Source organism: Colias eurytheme, chromosome 23 (genome assembly GCF_061535395.1).
Source record: "Colias eurytheme isolate Ceu_HAF_F1 chromosome 23, ilColEury1 Martin Lab GWU primary, whole genome shotgun sequence".
Lineage (NCBI taxonomy): Eukaryota > Metazoa > Arthropoda > Insecta > Lepidoptera > Pieridae > Colias > Colias eurytheme.
In genome coordinates, this window is record NC_143002.1 from 8,022,839 (window position 1) to 8,042,850 (window position 20,012).

The 20,012-nt window shown below is 31.0% G+C and overlaps 1 protein-coding gene across 2 annotated transcripts in view; it reads right to left on the reverse strand.

Moving 5' to 3' along the window:
- The window catches only part of snu (ABC-type transporter snustorr), a 75,720-nt gene that overhangs the window by 23,723 nt on the left and 31,985 nt on the right, over positions 1 to 20,012 (reverse strand). For both annotated transcript variants that reach the window (XM_090115607.1, XM_090115608.1), the window contains 2 exons: positions 1,403 to 1,496; positions 905 to 1,023 (listed from right to left, as the gene is read on the reverse strand). In XM_090115607.1, coding sequence (XP_089971733.1) covers positions 905 to 1,023; positions 1,403 to 1,496 — 213 coding nt within the window. The remainder of the gene's footprint in view (positions 1 to 904; positions 1,024 to 1,402; positions 1,497 to 20,012) is intronic.

Sequence of the window (20,012 nt, forward strand, 5' to 3'; positions counted from 1 at the left end):
CATGCGTACTGCAATTTATAAAATTATTTTCACGTAACTAAACTAAAAACCTATTATTATAAAATACTTACAAATATTTAAACACGCTTAAAAATCAATAATGAAATCAAGTTAAAATTCCACCTAATTTCAGATTTAAATACTTCGATAAAATCTACAGGACGTAAGAACCATTTTCATTCTACAATGAATTATCTACGTAACAGCCTACGTCAGTAACCTTTATTATATGCGGAAATAGCTTCTATTGCCCTCGTATTAAGTATCATATTAATTATACATCCTTTGATTGACGATTGTTTATAATAAGAGGTTAATGATCCTTTGTTGGGACGCCCTTGGACATGTGCCATAGCCCTTACATAGTGAATCAATAGTATATAGAAGAACCTATATATATATTATGTATATAGTATTGATTTATACTTGATATATCCTGTATGATTGTGCAGAGTATCATTGTTATACAGACTGCAACAATTAATTGTTTGAGCCTGTGATTAATACATTCTTTGAAATGACTGGCATTGGGGTTAACCATTGGACGTGGAAATTTTTAATATTCTTTAGAAATGTTTAACGCCCAATAGAATAAATAGGATATTATTTGTGGTTTCGATTCTTTCATCTATATTATGGAATTTTAGAAGATAATATGATTCAAGTTTGCCCAGGATCAAAAAAAGATTAGAAATAAGAAAAATAAAAGAATTTTTTTTGAACTTCTCGCCTTGGGCCCTCTTCATCATGAGCAACGTTTGGCGATTAGAAGCAATCTCGAAAGTTTAAGGGCCTTTAATGTCTATGATCGGCCGTTAATAGATTGTAGGGGAGACTGGACGACGTTGGACATATGCTAATTAACTACGTATTTTATTCATAAAAATAGCGTTTGAATACTTACATGGTACCCTTTTTAACTGTCATGTTGAGTTTACTGAGCACATGGTTGGGTCGTTTGTTTGAGCCGTAGTGTTTGTAGGCATTTTGTACGCACACAGCTTCGGCGCGTTTTTGTAACGCCTGGGGAAAGAGGAAATAAATATAAATAATATGTATTTATAGAGATCAATTCAATAAACAAAGTTAACTTGAGAACTTAGTTATACTCTTAAGCATTTGTTGCGAAGTTAGAGCTAACTTTAAGATCATTATTTATATATGACACATACCCAAAAGGAATCAACAAAGTTTGTATTTATTGTTTTAATAATCAAGAATTTTTAAGTATCTACTGGTCCTAGCTAACCATCAAAAAGTCCATAGAAAAGCGATTTAATTAGCCAATAAATCTAAGTTCCACGTTGATTGATATCTAGTATGTAGATACTAAAGAGTAATTATAAAGATTTCGTCTTTTGAGAAATTATGTGATAAAATAATATAGCTATATGATACTTACGATCGTATTTTGTTTGTCCAATGGTGTTGAGAACTGTATGTGACTCATTTTAGACTCTTTCTCGTCACCCATCGGCGACGGAGGCGAGGTCTCTCTGTAACAAAGAAAATAAACATTAGTTTTAGGCAATAAAAGAATTACTACTATGAATACAATTGATGACATGATTTCCTGTGCTACTAATAAAAAAATATTTCAGGACAATTTTCACATAGGTACGGCGCGATCTGATCCCATACTAAGCTTTCGCTTGTGTTATAGAAACCAGATGGCTGATACATATATTATAATTTTAAATAAATACTTATATAGATAATTAACACCAAGACACAGAGCAAACATCTATTGTCATAACAAAAATATTTGCCCCGGGTGGGAATCGAACCCACGACCTCTGGCTTGGAAGTAACTTTTGTATACAAAGTCATAAAGTTAGTGCTGAGATACATTTATTATCTCTAGTTTGTTTTTATATACATATTCTACGGTATCTAGTTATAGTAACTTAAAGCTTATCATACAAAATATCGAACCAACACTCTGACAACACAAAATACATTTATCGTATTTAATGCAGTGGAACGCAGGTGAGAGTCATTACATTGAGAAGGTCGAATTTCGACCCCCGGGCGATCCTAGTCATTATTATATGAAATTCTTTTATTTTTTGTAGCTTTCACATTATCGCATTATTCTTTTAAACCTTTGAATAGAAATAGTCTTATGGTGCACTAGCTGTGCTCAGTGGTTTCACCCGTATTGCTCCGCTCCTGTTGGTCTTAGCATAATGATAAATAGCCTATAGCCTTCCTCGATAAATGGGCTAACACCAAAGAATTTTCACAAATCGGACCAGAAGTTCCTGAGAATAGCGGGTTCAAACAAACAAACTCTTCATCTTTAAGTATAGGTCGATTTATATCAAACGAACGAATGCTCATTTTAACCCCACTATATCAAATTCTTGTGTAAACGGACGTAGAGCATTCTTTCGTTGTTCTTAGCGCGTTCGAAAAGATTCTATGCAATGTTCTAATACTGAACAACACTGAATACGAGTTTTCGTTTACACTAAAAGATCACGAAAGCATGCTCTTGCTCTAGCTCTAGCTCTATGTTCGATTGATCTAAATGCACCGTTACAGAATCATTCGCGTACATCTTTTCGGAATAGTTATTAAATTAAAAACTTATTTTTCATATATTTTTTTAGTTTCAATTCTCAGCTTGTAAAAATTACAGTCATGAAATTGTCATTAGTTAATTTCTGTTAATTTATTTTGTTTAAACATAAATAAATATTTACATAGGAAAGTTAATCGTGATTCATTCCACAGTTGTCTGGCTCTTTCATTAAATACCAAGTCATATTCGAATTGCAATAACCGCAATCACTAAATAATTGGCACAAACCGCAAGAAGGATAAAGTACTTATAGGTCATTGCCTTTTTATTTACTAACGAGAATTTGTAACCGTAGTGTCAATATTGACTGTGGTCTCAATTAAAGGACATCGGCCACTGCCCATACATACCAAGACCTGACTATGAAATGTCGCGACCATGATTAATATAGGGCTTAAATGGTTCGCCTAACCACCCTTAGCAATCCCACACTGCAAATATATTATTTGAAAGTGGTGGAGCTTAGAATTTTTACATAATTTGCCATTTTTGAGGTTATGGCTACGTATATAATGAATATGGTTTAGAGTTATACCTACAGCCATAACTAAATTCTAAGGGTGGACGACGTAGCCTATGTTATTTATTTGATTGTTAATCGTTTCGTAATCGTTTATTAAATAAATATTTACTTCAGTTACCTGAGACGTAAAAAGGCTTATAATAAATACCTAGTACCTATTTGGAATAAATTCAGAATCTCTCATATTATAGTAACTATTGGAATACGTTGTTGAAAAGTGTCTGAAGACGTAAGTATAACAACAACAAAGTAAATTATTATATTATTAGGTACAAATGGTAATACTATTACAATGAATTGCATTAAATTGTATTGTTCTCTAGCTACAATTTTCTAACAATAAAACATGGATCGAAACAAAAAGACAAAAATAATAATATTATGTATAGCATAGTTACTAGCATACTATTATAATATTATCTGTGGCATAGTAGATGCATCTAACAGTCCACAGATTAAATATTCTTTGAGCGTATGTTTTGACACATTGCTCACGGTCGCGTGGTGAAATGATTGCGATAAAATACGCGACGAAACTGACAGACGTATACCCGTCCCTTTCGCACTCGACCTTGGCGGGTGCAGTTACGTACTGCTATTTCTTTTTAACGTAATTTGACGCATATCATAGTGATGTGTGTAGATTTTATAATTGTAGACACGCTCAATTTATTGTTGGGCTGGTTAGTTACTAAATAGTTTTGTAATTGTATTCAATTTAATTAGATGGATCCGTTATAATAATATCAATGCATTTTTTCAATGATTTTTCCTTCAGTCAATAATCATCTTCTTTCAGGGTTTTCAGAAAAGTATCTTTATGCTGGGCGTTTTATTCTAAACACTAAATAAAATAAATTCAATAAAAATAATTAATAAAATAAAATAATTAATTAAAGTGAAACTTTTATTACATCGTCTCAAACTTTTTGGTCTGTGTAGCGCATGTCGCGTGTATCGCGGCTGCCGAGTAGGTATACCTACTCGGCAGCCGACCGACACGCGACATGCGCTACACAAAGCAGTGTTCGGAACCGTTCGAACAGTTTCACTTTTACCGTGGTTTCATAAAACCACACAACATTTTTTTTTTTAATACATTTATAAAACGTACATTATGGCATTCGCGATTCTTTATAAATTAATTATTAAGTTATAAAATGCATTATTTTAGCATGATTTTCAGAACTGTACATGTCTGAAATCGTATCTAAGACACAACTTAATCACAACTAACTACTTACATACTGAGAATTTTAACACTTGATTCTTGTTGTGATTCTTAGAAGTAAGTAAGATAACAAGTGGATTTATAATATTATTATTTATTTGAATCCGTACTACTTGTAATAAATAGACTAATAGCAATTCATGTGAAATAAGCATTTTTGCCACACCTCACGGCTTCTCCTGCGTAGTCTAAAACCCACGCTATCCATTGGTAAAAACAGAATGAAAATCGATGGAGTAGATTTGAGTTTGTGCAGTTCCGGAAACTTTTTTTAAACTGTTTACACTATTATTTAATCAAACAAAAACAAAAATATAATTACGAAATACCAAACGGTAATTCTTTCTATTAAATATTATTTATAATACAATAATTAATAGGGCCATAATGCAAATTTTATTTCAGTGTTGCAACTTGCATAATATATTTAAATAATTTTTAATTGTTACAAACACAATAATACATTGTTACATGCAATACTGCTGACTCACACGTTGTCTTTGTCCTAAGACATTATAATATAATGAATTATAGTTGTAATCAGTATTTAAAATTACAATGGCAAGAAAATTAATTGTTCAATAGTAGGGATACTCAATAATCATCTAAGTAATTTTTAGATTAAATGCAGCTAGTATACTAGTTACTATTTTAATTTTTTTAAACTTAAACTTTTTAAATTATAATATATTGAATTCTTCCAGAAAAACTGCCAAATCCTTATAACATCGTTTTGTTACCACCGGCTCGGAAAGCTCTAGAAAAATTTCTCTACAAATCGAATTTCTGTAAGCCAAGCCGTCGGCTCTATCATTTACTTCATTAACGATACTAAAACAAAGCTGAATTTTAAGTAATACAGCTAATAAAACACTCTACAACTTATTAAACCATCATTAGTGAGCCTGTACTTTACAGTACATTTAATGAAGTAGGTACTTTTTATTAAACACGTGTAGACAAGTATTTATTTTTTAACATTAATATTATATGAATGAATTATATTCTTATGAATATCATTAGACATAGGTGATGTATTGGAAAAAAGATATAGATACTTAATGGAAATAGAAATACTAGCCCGAATTTCACAAAGGTAAATGAAAAATTACTTGATACAAAATGTCTTTTCTCATTCCAAGGATTAGTCCAAATTTCACAAAATATGTAAATAGAGAAAAATATCACTAATGTAAAGCAAAAATATGTTCGCAAAGTGTATTTCCTCATTTACAATATATCAAGGATACACAGATGAAGTCAGAGCAATTTACTAGTGTTATGTTGTAACTATGTTCAATTACTTGGGGTTAGGGTCGTGTCAAAGTCGCACCATTGTTTAAATACAGATTTTCCGTACGGTTTTTGCAACAATTTGACTATTTTTTGTTACATCGCGTAAATCTGCGCACACAACAATATATTGTTACAAAAAACAAGCTGACATCTAAACGATGTAGTTAATATCTACGAATTTTGCGTTTAGGATGTTTTAAATTATTATCATTATGTATGATTGTGTAAGAGGGTAAATCGGTGTTACGTCAAAATTATTATTTTTCAAATTACTCTTCAATAAGGAAAACAAGTTTTGTTTTAAAATAAAGAATTGAAAGTTATTACAGTATCTCCTATGTACTATATGTTATTCTTTTATTTCACATATTTTATTGTACAAACGTAAACATATATTTATGATACCTAGTTATTTTAGTCCGGGATACATCGCCCATTTTTGCAAGTGATTACTATCAAGCTAATTTTTCGTGAGTAGCTTTATTTTGATGAGATGCCCAATAATTTCATGTACGAAACTCTCGATTGTGGTAGCTTACAGAGGTAACAAGGATAAAAATTTTTGATTTGACGGTTCTCAAATATTTATTACGCAATTTGTAGGACAATATGTCTGTTGAATTATATAAGTATTAAATAAGTGAAAATAAAAAAATCAGCTTGTTAGTAATCATTTATGATGACTTCGTTATCGATACACATTGGAAAGGGGGACTCTTTGATCAAACCATAGATTTTGTAGGACAAATATTTTTTCGAATAATTTAGATAATTATCTTGAGATTGAACAAAAAAAAAACATTCACTTAGTAATTAATATTTGAGAACCATCAAATCAAAATATTTTATCCTTGTTTCCTCTGGTCGCTACCACAATCGAGAGTTTCATACATGAAATTATTGGGCATCTCATCAAAATAAAGCTACTCACGAAAAATTAGCTTGATAGTAATCACTTGCAAAAATGGGCGATGTATCCCGGACTATTTAGTTACATCATTTATTTTATACGACGCTTAGTGCTAAAAGTGACGATTGCAGTTTATATTTTTTAGCCCGAGGAAAATAACATAAGAAATATTATAAAGCTGAAGAGTTTGTTTGTTTGTTTCTTTGAACGCACTAATCTCGGGAACTACTGGTCCGATTTGAAAAATTCTTTCGGTGTTAGATAGCCCATTTATCGAGGAAGGTTATAGGCTATATTTCATCACGCTACGGGCAACAGGAGTGGAGCCGCGGGGGTGAAATAAATAAATATAAAGTCAGTTGCAAAAGATTCCGTTAAAAATATTAATCATCGAAACTCGAGGTTATTTTGAATGATCGAGAAATTTAATAACATTCAAGAATTAAATATTATTATATTTATTTTAAGAGACCGCATAATAAGGAACGTTTTTATACTTATAAATACTGATATAAGCTACCCGAGGACATTGATATTATATCGTTTATAGTACAAAAATAGATATTAAAATTACGTTTATATGTATGCATACATTTACCTATAGAAGAATTAATTCAAGAATCATATGATAAAAATAGCTCTATAATATTATGAGGATATGCAGAAATTAGATCGAAACAAGATATTTTTAGGTGAACGTAGAAAAATATATTCAAATACAATAAACATTTACAAAAACATCAACCAATCAACGAATTTACTTATTTATCCTATTAAAGAAGATTCTATTATTAATACAAAATGATATCAAGTGCTGAATAATAATTGAAGTGAAACTTCTTTATCGGGGATGGAAAAAAATTTAGTGTAACATTTTTTCGTTACGCGTGACATTTTTCCGTTACGCGCCATCTTTTTCTTATCCCTACCACGCGTGATTCGACGTATTTCTGTAAAGTTGCATATAGTAAATTATTTTTTGAAAAATAAGGTCATAAAGAAGTTTCACTTCTTACGTGTGTACACTAGTACACGCACACATTTTTTTGTACACTTTCAAGGATTATCTGCAGTTTACTTCACTTTACGTAAACATGGCATTTAACGGAGGAAAATCAATTATTACGTAAACATGTAGGAACAAGGAACTTTCATTGTACATATCTTAAACGTTACTGTATGAACTCTAATCTATCATGACATAATAGGTATAGCAACAGATATAGTTTAAAAAATGCTTTAAAAAGATAAACTTATGAAATTATATTGTCACTATACTAATAGGTACATATTATAAAGTTGAAGAGTTTGTTTGTTTGAACGCGCTTATCTCAGGAACTACTGGTCCGATTTGAAAAATTATTTCGGTGTTAGATAGCTCATTTATCGAGAAAGGCTATAGGCTATATATCATCACGCTAAGACCAACAGAAACAGAGAAATGCGGGTCAAACCGCGGGGCACAGCAAGTACATAATTTATGTATGTAGAGACACATACATGTTTGCTCGTAATTCTAACCCATGTATTTTCCCTATCCCATTAAAAAGTTATATATAGAATGTTGCCAACATTATGATTAATCTAAGATTGATTGCATGTAAATAGTCGTTAACTTGAGAAAAGTTTCTTCAATATACTAGCTCAAGTCTATGGCTTCGCTCACGTAGTACCTAAGTAAAAGGTGACTTATATGTTACTAACCTACATACTTGTATTATTTTAGCGAATTCCACATTTACCTACTTACTCGTTAAATGTAACCGAAATCTCCTTAGTAATTTACACGCTAAAGATCTTTAAAAATATTCACAGCCACCGAAAATGTGTGTTGCACGACTCATGTTTATTCTTTATAGTCATAGAAATTACATAGAAATACCTATACGTACCTATTACCTACCTATTACATTTAAAGAAAGGCATACTTAGATAAACAGACTACCATATTATGTATTATACATATTAAAACTGGATTTTCCAATTAATTTCCTAGGTATATCTAAAGCACTCTGGGTAATACGAAGGTTGTTTTGCAGTCAGTTGAATTAAATAGTTTAGTTCATTTGCATATATTTTTCTCAACAACCTCGCTGGCGGCCTTATTTCAATGTCTATTTACATCAAAGGTTTTATTTTAGAGAAATACAAAGTTCTTCTAAGTCCAAGGTATTCAGGATTATTTATTGTTGAGTGCTTACAATAACGGTAAGTTGTTTGCTTGTCTAAATCCTATTTCCTACTAATATTATAAAATTAATGTGAAAGTTTGTGAGGATGGATGTATGTGTATGTGTATGTTTAAATACTACTGAACCGATTACAATGAAATTTTAGCACACATATAGAGGGTAACTTGGATTAACACATAGAATAGGTTTTATCCCGGAAATCCCACGGGAACGGGAACTATGCGGGTTTTTCTTTGAAAGCTAGTGATTACATAAATAGAGCACAACTCGTAAAAGGAGTAAATTTTTTATAAGTTTTGCAAGGAAAATATGCGGCTTTATAACAAAGAAATTGCCATTACATTGAAATTTTGAGCCGAAGGATTCATTATTTTGACCTGTGTAATTATGTCAATAAAGATTTTTTATTTTTTATTTATTTAATATAAAATGTGACTTAAACGTTAAGTGAAGTAAAATATTTTTTAATTCGCTACGATAATGTATACGCACAAGAAAAGATTTCAGAGATTTCAAAGCCTTCATTTATCAAATAAACTCTACATCACAAGAGTTGCAATTTAAGACTTACTTAATGTTCATTAATGTGTGCTATTTTTAAACATCTAGTATGTATAATTAGATGTATTTTTTATATATTTTATGGTAAAAGTTATAGTTTTATTACAATTAACATCCTTCTAGTCGATATAATAAACACATTTTTCTGAATCTCGCAAGGGAAATGTTTTCGCAACCCATGGTTATATCCGCAACTTTCTTATTTATCATACTAAGAAGGACTTCAAAGTAGGCCAAGTTCATACAAAATATTACATCGACAAATTATGAATGTACATATTACATATACTTATATAAGTCGATGTTTTAGGAGGTATTGTTAGATAAGCTTGGAAGTGAGAATAGCGTGACCTGCTTTTATTTAAATTAGCTTTTCTTTGAGTTCCTTATGATCAATTAAATCTTTATCTATATGTATATTACGATTGAATATGGAGATCACAAGATTGCAAACACATGTTATTGCTGTGTGAAAATTGATACCTTAAATATTAACAGATAACATTTTTGCAAATCGGATAAAATTTTTGAGGTAAATATTATGACATCACGCTACAACTTATAGGGGCGGAGCATCAATGAAAAACGTAAAAATGGGGAAAATATTATTCCTCGAAGAGCATACGAATTTGCGTGGGTAAACTAGTACTCGGATAAACCTAACAATATTGATACATGTTATTTACAATAACTAATGAATAGATTATATGTTTGACCGACTAACATCAATGCTTATTACCTAAGGACATTCCAACTACTTGAGGATTCTTTGTATTGAAGTTTACTTTGAATTACTGTTACGTCGTACAAATACTTATATCGTAACTTATTTTATATGACCATCTCGTTCTTTGACATTCAAAGGGACATGAGTTAAAAAAGGACTACTATATTTATAAAATTTCTTGCAATGTCCTTCAGTTTCATCCTTATTTGTACCTCTAATTATTATATACAAGAATAATCAGATATATATAGTTTATATAAGTAATATTTTTTACAATTAACGTAAGTAAACATTTAGGTCTTTGACTAGCAAAAAAGTCTGGCAGGATATAGAAGGTTAACCTATTTGTCTGTAAAGAAAATCGAACATTGAAACAGATATATGCAATTATCCATACAAGGGTTCACACGTGATTTTGCTTATGTATTTTACAGTACACGAGTCATCATATTCGTGACATATTATTAGCATGTAACTTACGTTCAATGCGTCAAATATAAACCAATATTAGTCTTGTATGTTACACAATTTTATGGAATTACCTGAGACATGGCATTCGTTCACAATCAGTTGAGCCAATGATTAATCATTTATAATGAATCGACATTTTAATATGTATGGTTTGTAGACAACATACTATCTAGTAAACATGTTTTATTCTTGTAAAAACATTCAAACGTAGGATCAAAAGGCATTTTATGCAAATTTAAAAAAGAAAGAAAAAAAACACTCAAGGTCGTTTAATAAAAATGTGTTTTTTTCGTGACGTTTAAAAATTACATCGCATTTAATGTTGTAAAAATAAATTATCCAAATCGTAATTCTTTTTGTATTTACACTCACAATTACTAAACTATACAGCGAATTTTTCTTATGAAAGATCTTCTGAACCGTCTAGCCAAGGTAACTTTCAAATTGCAAAATCCATTTCTATAATATTTAGCAAGATAAGCATACAGATCGATTATAAGTACTTTCTAACGGAAGCGAGTTCATGACCCAGTTTAATCTTCTAAATTATCAATTATGTAATTCATTGCATCATTATTGTCGTCCGGCCTATCATAGATTTTCTATTGAAAATATTATAATATGGAAGCTGCATTAGTAATTAATGAAAAGGTCCTAGTGGAGACAATAAACTACAGATCTAAGATATCTCTAGTTTTACTCTTCTTCTATCTAATTTTACTTAAAAGGTTGACAAATTAATCTAGAAATTAAAGTACATAATATTTATATCGGATTTAAAACGCGATTTATTCGATGTTTATACAACTTTCTTTACAATTTATAAACGTACTAGCTTTCCACCCGCAGCTTCGCCCGCGCAGTCAAAGAAAAGCCCGCATAGTTCCCATTCTCGTGGAATTTCCGGGATAAAACCTATCCTATTTCCCGGGGTAAAAAGTAGCCTATGTCCTTTCTCGGGTATCAAAATATCTCCATACCAAATTTCATGCAAATTGGTTCAATAGTTTAGGCGTGATTGAGTAACAGACAGACAGACAGACAGAGTTACTTTCGCATTTATAATATTAGTATGGATATAAGACTCGTTAAATCTACTACAATGAAATACTACACATTTATATAACAAATAAAACCTATATCATTAAAGTGAAAAATAAAGTGCAAAGCATCTGCTACCTACTAATACGGCACAAGACTTTATAATAAATAAATAATATAATAATATAATATGTACGTTTTATCATACAAACTAGTATAATCATACACGTTGTTGAAAACAAAATCGAGTTTTAAAGCTTTTTATTGTTATTTAATTTATATATTATCCATTCATAATGAGTGAGAGAGTGAGAGTGAGAGTGAGTGAGATTTAGGCAAATATTTGAATAATAGGTACTCAGTAGTTTGCGCTAAGCAACACGTTTAGCTATTATTGTACTTACAAGTATATTTGAAGTTTAATTAATTCTTATGGTGTACAAAAAATATAATAAATGCCGTAAATAAATATAAATTAATACAATTTACAGTAGTTGATGAGGCCCTTTACCATTAATATGTTTTAGAAATAATAAAATGTAAAATATGAACACAAACAATTTTAATATATGACTTGTCCTTGCCTATGACATACCCAAAACTCTATAGTTAATCTGTCCACAAATTAAGTAACTAATAATACAATTGAACAAATACTAACACACACGAATTCTGAAACCATTACACAATTTTTTGTCACTCGTATCAAACAACAAAATGTTTCCTGTTAGCTTATAATATCACGATTTCTCTAATAACAATAAAAACCACCGTTTATCAACTAAATACGACCATTATTGTTTCTTAACTATTCTTGTTTGTGGCAAAAACTTGTCTGACACAAAATGTCGGACATGTGCAGAATCGAGGTAAGTGTGTCAAACCGAAAGTCTTATATAAGCTAACCTTTCCATGTTGGCCCAACCTGCGCCAATGTTGGAGCCAACGTTGGTGTAGGTCCTTATAATTATTATTAGTAGCTGTGCCCCACGGTTTTAACCGCATTGCTCTGCTACTGTTGGTCTTAGCGTGATGATACTGTTGGTCTTAGCCTTTGTCGATAAATGGGCTATCTCACACCGATCGAATTTTTCAAATCGGACCAATAGTTCCTGAGATAAGCGCATTCAAACAAACAAACTCTTCAGCTTTATAATAATTATTATTACAGTATAGATAAATTCCGCCCTAGCCATAAGCCATTTGAAATAGATAAGTTGATAAACGTCGCAATATTTAACTTGTCTTGTCACCGCTTCTGAACATTTTTTCTCTCATCTTAGTTGATTGATGTTATACTTTGCCTCAAGTAAGATCAAATTACACATAGTTTACAATTTCATCTAGACCGGTTAAGTACTAAAAACATTGTGAAACAAGATTATACGCATTACATCTACTCGTCACTTACAATTCATCGTTTCAAGAGAACAACTTTATAGCAAACAGAGAGACAAACAAACGAAATTATATTTAAATACAATTAATATGAAGAAATACATGAATGTAGGGTGACCTGTACGGCCATTAGAATCATACGATCACACAAATTGCGTATTGCAAAGTCTCGACTGGTCCGACCGGCCTGCGTCTTGCTCCAAATAATATGTTTATAAAGGCTGTATGAATTATTAACACGGACAAACAATCGGTTTATTAGCTGTATGTTACTGTTCGCTATTTAATAAACTATTGGGTTTGTGATATTTAATTTTTAAAAAGAGCAACTATGGAGTTTCTTGCCGGTTCTTCTCCATAGATACTGCTTTCCGAATCGGTATGGTAAATATAAAAAATATGACGTTTCAAAAGTGCTACTCGAAGAAGTCTAATTGAATAAATAAATATTTGAGTTTGAGTTTAATTGTTGAGGTTTAATAACGGACGATTTGTTATCAACAAAGACTTTGCAAATCGACTCTATTTATTTTTATAGTATACATTAGGTATCGTCAATGCAGACCGTACTTACTATGAATTTAAACATTACTTTGTATTATAAGTGTCTTGGAATCTTCCATTCTCATATTTATAGAGAATTCTAACATTTATAGAGATTATCGTCCACGTAGCTTAGGTACACAGTCAAACATGTTTACTATGCACATACAGAAAAACACACCATATTTATTCTAATATGAGTTAAACAATATAAAATAAGCATACAGATTAAAAACACATTCAAGTAATTAATATCGCATATAAAATTAAACTAAAACATTTATTTATTTAACTAGACTTCGTTTAGAAGCGCTTTTGAATACCCAAAATACAGAAAAATAATAATTTACTACCAATAATATAACAAACAATCCTTTTTGCACTAGATAGCAAACACTTTAATTAAAACTAACGTCACTATCACCAACCACGTACCATCCATATAACCTCTATGAAATTCGATTTTCCCAACCGACCTTGCGAGCCTTCGCAATTTGTATGCACTACAGCCTGGCACGCGACTGCCAACACGTGCCGTGAAATATATGATAACATAGTATGTGTGTATGTGTAGTCTTGCAATGTGGATTGTGGATTAGTATTTGATACGTTTGTGTGTGGTTTAAATCGTGATGGATAACTGTGTCATTTGTAATATTAATTGATTAGTAATGTATTCGTTTAGATTATTTATTAAGTTGAACAAACCGTTTAAGTTATAAGCAGAATCAATTAAATAATTAAATTATTCATAAAGCACGAAAAACAGTGATAATAAAAAAGGTAGAATACTTTTTCACGAATGTAGAGTTTGTTATTATCCAACTATCTATCGAACTCATCCAAATCTATTAAGCTATTTAAATGTTAGTTCTTTGTATGACAGAATGATAGAGTTACCTACTTTCGCATTTAATACATATTAGTGCAGAATTTTGCTCTACATATAACATCTTAAATCAAATGTCTGTCAATATTTAATTTACTACTTTACATCGAAATTTAAAATTACCATTTATTATAGGATATAAAATTTACTGCGATACAAAGACTTAACAGACATGAAAGTGAACAGTTTTAAGAAATCTCATTTCAAGATCACTTAAACATTTTGAGTGTTGATTTTAAAATCAAAGATGGCGTCGATTGGCAACTATTTGCACAATATTTGAACTTGGCGTGGCCTCAAGCACGAAGGCTGAACACCTTAAGCAGATATTTACTTCGTTTCCTGTACATGGCGATGTTTGACCACTATTAGTGTAATCAATTTGCGATTTCAAGGTAAAGTCCTTATTAGGGATTTTTAGCGTCAATATTAGCTTAAGATCCTCTTCTAAAGTACATAAATTTGGTGTAAGCATCTATAATTCACTAAATATGGCAAACGGTATTTTTTTAAGCTATTGCATAGCTTCTATCGCGGGCCTTGAGCGCGGGGACCGAATCCAGAAATTCCGTAACGAAAAAACCTCACGCTCCCCACTCCGACGGGCACGGCGGAGGTGTGGCTTGAAGGCATGCTTTACTGCGGCAGTACCCGAATGCCACACGTCTTTTTTTAATTTCATATTTCAACGTATTTGCGCTTCTACTTGTCCAATATAACGAATCTCAATTGCCTAGTTTATGTTGAGATGTTTTCCAAATATTAACTTAATAATATTGAAAAATATTTACTACACAGTATATCTTTACTTGTAATATGACGCACACACATTGAATCAAGCTATAACAAAGCTTAACTATTCATAAAATCTAATTAAATCCCATTTAGCTGTTTATTAATAAACACTCTCATACACACATCAATAAATTCTTATTACGTAAGAAATTGTATAAAAACCGTGAATGCGTCATTGTAACCAACGTAATATTCCGTGAATTAAAAAATATATACGTAATATATAAAAGTTAAAGGTTGCTTTTTGTCCCCCCTTACATGACGCAGATAAATGGCGCCAATCAATTATAAAACATAATACAATATCTTCTTATATATAAAAATGAATCGCAAAATGTGTTGGTAAGCGCATAACTCGAGAACGGCTGAACCGATTTCAATAATTCTTTTTTTATTACATTCCTTGAAGTACGAGGATGGTTCTTATGTAGAGAAAACGTAAACATGTACCACGGGCGAAGCCGGGGCGGACCGCTAGTGTACAATAAATACATACATAAATTTAATAAATTCAAATTATTATCTTAAAGTATTTTCATTCCCGTTAAACAGGGATAAAAGTAACTTTTGCGAGTAATCAAGATAGAGTACATAGTAATTATAAAGCTGAAGAGTTTGTTTCTTTGTTTGAACGCGATTATCTCAGAAACGATTGGTTCGATTTGAAAAATTATTTCGGTGTTAGATAGCCTATTTATCGAGGAAGGCTATAGGGTATATATCATCACGCTAAGACCAACAGGAGCGGAGCAATGCGGGTAAAACCGCGGGGCACAGCTAGTTGTTCTGTACATATATCAAGTAGACATATTTACACAGCACAGCGTTAGTGGTTCTGTACATATGTATATCAAGTAGACATATTTTAGCCAGTAAGATATAATTTTTAACCAACCGCATCAAGCAAATTATAAGATTACAATTATTAATATTCGGGTTCCAGTATATAATTTTCAGTAAATAAATGTAAATAAGCATAGCATATATTATGATTCATAACGGATGTATTATATACTTATGTATTTACCGATTTATGTCACACAAGGAAGAGTGCGACATGTGAAAGATCCACAATAGCATTGTTTTGTATGTGTGTCAGCGAAAAGCCTGGGAACGCTTCACAATGCACTTCGTCAAGGCTCATTTTGTTATAATCAAAGTACTTACATGACAATTTATTATTATTTATTGGCAATTAGCATGCTAAATTGAATTTTATATTGAAATGAAAACATTTGTTATATACCAAAATTTAAATATATAATAAATATATATCAAAAGAATCTACGACACGGAGCTCATAGTTAGAAGGTTAAATTATAAGCTGTTTAAATCAATCTTTAGACTAATTATTTCTTACTTTAGTAAAAAAGAAAAACAATTCAATAAATAAATAATTAACAAACAATAAATCGGTTAAGAACAACTAGTATTTGCTTTTTAGAGCGTGTAAATAAATAAGATCACGAATATAATGCAACAACGAGCTATAAGGACTACATATAATTAGCTTATTTATAGTAAACTAGCTTCCTGCCCGCGTCTTCACCCGCTTCTTTTAAATTATATACTTAAAACTTCCACGAGAACCACTCTATCTATAAAAAAAATGGATCAAAATCCGTTGCGTACTTTTAATGATTTAGCATACAAAGGGACGTAGGGACAGAGAAAGCGACTTTGTTTTATACTATGTAATGAAGGTGTATAAAAGTCCTTACAATCTACCCTGGTACTATTACACGTTCTAATAATATTGCAGATGTTCCAAGAAACTTGTTCACCTGTTGTTATTGCATACCAATGTGTTTTTATATATAACTAGCGGTCTGCCCCGGCTTCGCCCGTGGTACATATGGAAAATAGATGTTGGCCGATTCTCAGACTTACCCGATATGCACAGAAAATTTCATGAGAATCGGTCCACCCGTTTCGGAGGAGTATGCAGACTAACATTGTGACACGAGAATTTTATATATAAGATAAGCGTGCAAGCAAACCGGTGTGTCCCTGATGGTAAGTGACCATTACACTTAAGAATAGATAAAGTCTGATGTTTTTGCCTTCTATAAATACTTATGGCAATATAAACGTTTTAGTACAGAGGTCACTGGTAAATCAGTAAATTTCTTAAATGATCTAGTGCATAGGTACTAAGGTATTTAAAGAGCTTTTATGCTAGAGTAGTTCTAATCTATACTTATATCTCTATACTATATTATAAACCCGTTTTATTCTGTTATTTATGTACCAATATATATATTGCAGTTATATTTTGTATATATATTGTGTCACCGTCGTCTGTGTTTTTTTTTTGGCAAAATAAACTTTATTTATTTCATAGATACAGTTACAAAAATCCACTCTAAATCTCACATCTATTAAGTAGAATTACGATTTCAATACGTTTGAGGAAATTTTGCTTTATATTACCAAAAATACTATAATATAAATACCGCTGATATTATTGAGCAAGCCACTTTCACTCGGGGTTCCCCGGTAACGAATATACGCGGATGCAAATAAACCTGTTTCATCTGAACTGTTCGAGAATTGCATTATACTTAAGGTTACTTTGTTTCCAAAATAAGTGCTTAATCTTAACGTTTTATTGAAGTTTTTGTGATTGTATTTCCGCTATTATAAAGAAAATAACAAATTTAGGTTTTCTGAATTTGAATGTCTTTGTTAATTTTTAATTTTAATTTGTAAAATTTAATTTGAAATTTAAATGTCTCTAAACCTAATTTGTAGAAATTCACTACAAGTCGTCGATAGCTACTAGAAAAATGAGACAGTGTATTATGTATTTCATATTTTGTGCCACGGTATAAATAATCCTTCTAATTATTTTTATTGTTACATACTATGTAGGCATAATGTAGAAACATATAAATTATAAAACAATGCAACCTAGCATCATTAATTTGAGACTAACCGTACTCTTCTTCATTGTATGTCATATAGACTCTGAAGTTTCACCTTTAACTTCTAACAATAAACTTATCTGCAAACTATAATAAGCATTTTTACCATACGTTTCGCAGACTCATCCCGTTATGTTTAGCGAAGTGTGCGATTAATTATAACTGTATTGAAATCGTTTAATTCACAGATAATATATCTCAATTAACGTCGAAAATAAACTGGGAACTGGAAAATAACGCACAATTTCTCCTGAAGATAAATTTAACACGGATACGCGAGCGCGTTGAAGTCTTTTCTATGAACCTTAATTTTTGTCAAATCGAAAGTTTTTGAAACGCGCGACTTTCAAAAATACGCTTTATTTGTTATTTAAATTATACATTATAGTTTATATATTGTTTTTTATATAAGAAAACGGTAGTAATCTGTTTCATAATATGACGAATACGGAAGACCGAGCTTAATTTAAACATAATTCAGACACCATTAACAAGTTTAAATTTTTACCGAATCGAACCCGGGACCTCAGTTAATTACTCTTCAATCTGCACAGTGTTTTGAAACTACTGTGCACGTAATACAAGATGGAGGCTTACACAACATCCTCTCGTTACGTCGAGCCATTGATGATATGATACTATTAGTAATCATTACGTATTAAAAAAAATTTTATACCATACTTTAAATGAAAAAAAATAACAACTTTAACAAAGTTTTTTATCAGTGCATAAAATACAGTAATAATGATAAATATTTTATTTTAGTCGACGAAGACATATTATGACGATTTAAGATATTAAATGTTGATTAGATTCTATAATACATTGTGAAATAAAAATAAAAAATAGGTAGATGTGAATCTAATAAATCCTCTAGATAGCCTCGACTAGCGTTGGAAACTAAATATTACAAACTAAACGATACTTTTTATCAAGTTTGTAAGTGATAAAGACAAAAAGCTAAAAACGAAAAAAATAACCAGAAAAATATAACTATGCACATATATTTTTTGTCCAAATTCAGAAATATACCAATAAAATTCCAATACTAAAATGCAAATATATTTTTTCTCGCCAATATACAGATACAACTTTTATAAAAAATATTAGATTGCTGTAATAATTTCGTCCCTTAGTTTTAGGACGTAGAATCTATAATGATAAAAGTCTCCTGTCCATATTTCACATATTTCACATTTATTTAAATCATTCGTGAATCGAATCCAGGACCCCTCATAACTCACGCGTTAACCACTGTACCAAGGAGGCGGTCAAAAAACATTAAGGCGCTGAACAACATAAATAAAAGCAATAAGTTGAATTACGGTACCTCTCCATAATATAACTTGTTGTTGATCTCGAACGCTGCTCACGAATCGTTCTACCAATGCATAAACAACTTTTTACAACACAAAAGGTCATTCAGGGTCAGAAACTAATTCGTTTATAAAACCGATTATATTATTAAAGAGTGACTCGGTGTATAATTTTGTGATATGTACTTTACTGAATGTATAAGGAAATAAGATTGAACTAAAATAAGATTGAAATAAGATTTAATCTAGCTGTTATAAGCAGAATATACCTACATCTCTATTTATAAATATCCAAAATAAGAATGTCGTGATAATTAAAAAAATCTCACACGACGTTGCTAATGCCGCAGGCCTCTAAATGATACCCACATATTGGTTAAGTTATTAAATTAAATATACCTGAATAAGAAACGTATATTAAAATCAATATTTTACCGAATGCTAGAGGTCAACCAGTTATCATAGTCCACAAAACCAGCCGAAAGCCTTAAACACGGATCAACGAATGCCGCTTAAAAATAACTCAGACAATTTTTATGGAGGCACTTTAAATTCCAATCAGTGCTCACACGTCGTAAGACTGATTCAGTACTTTCATATGTTAC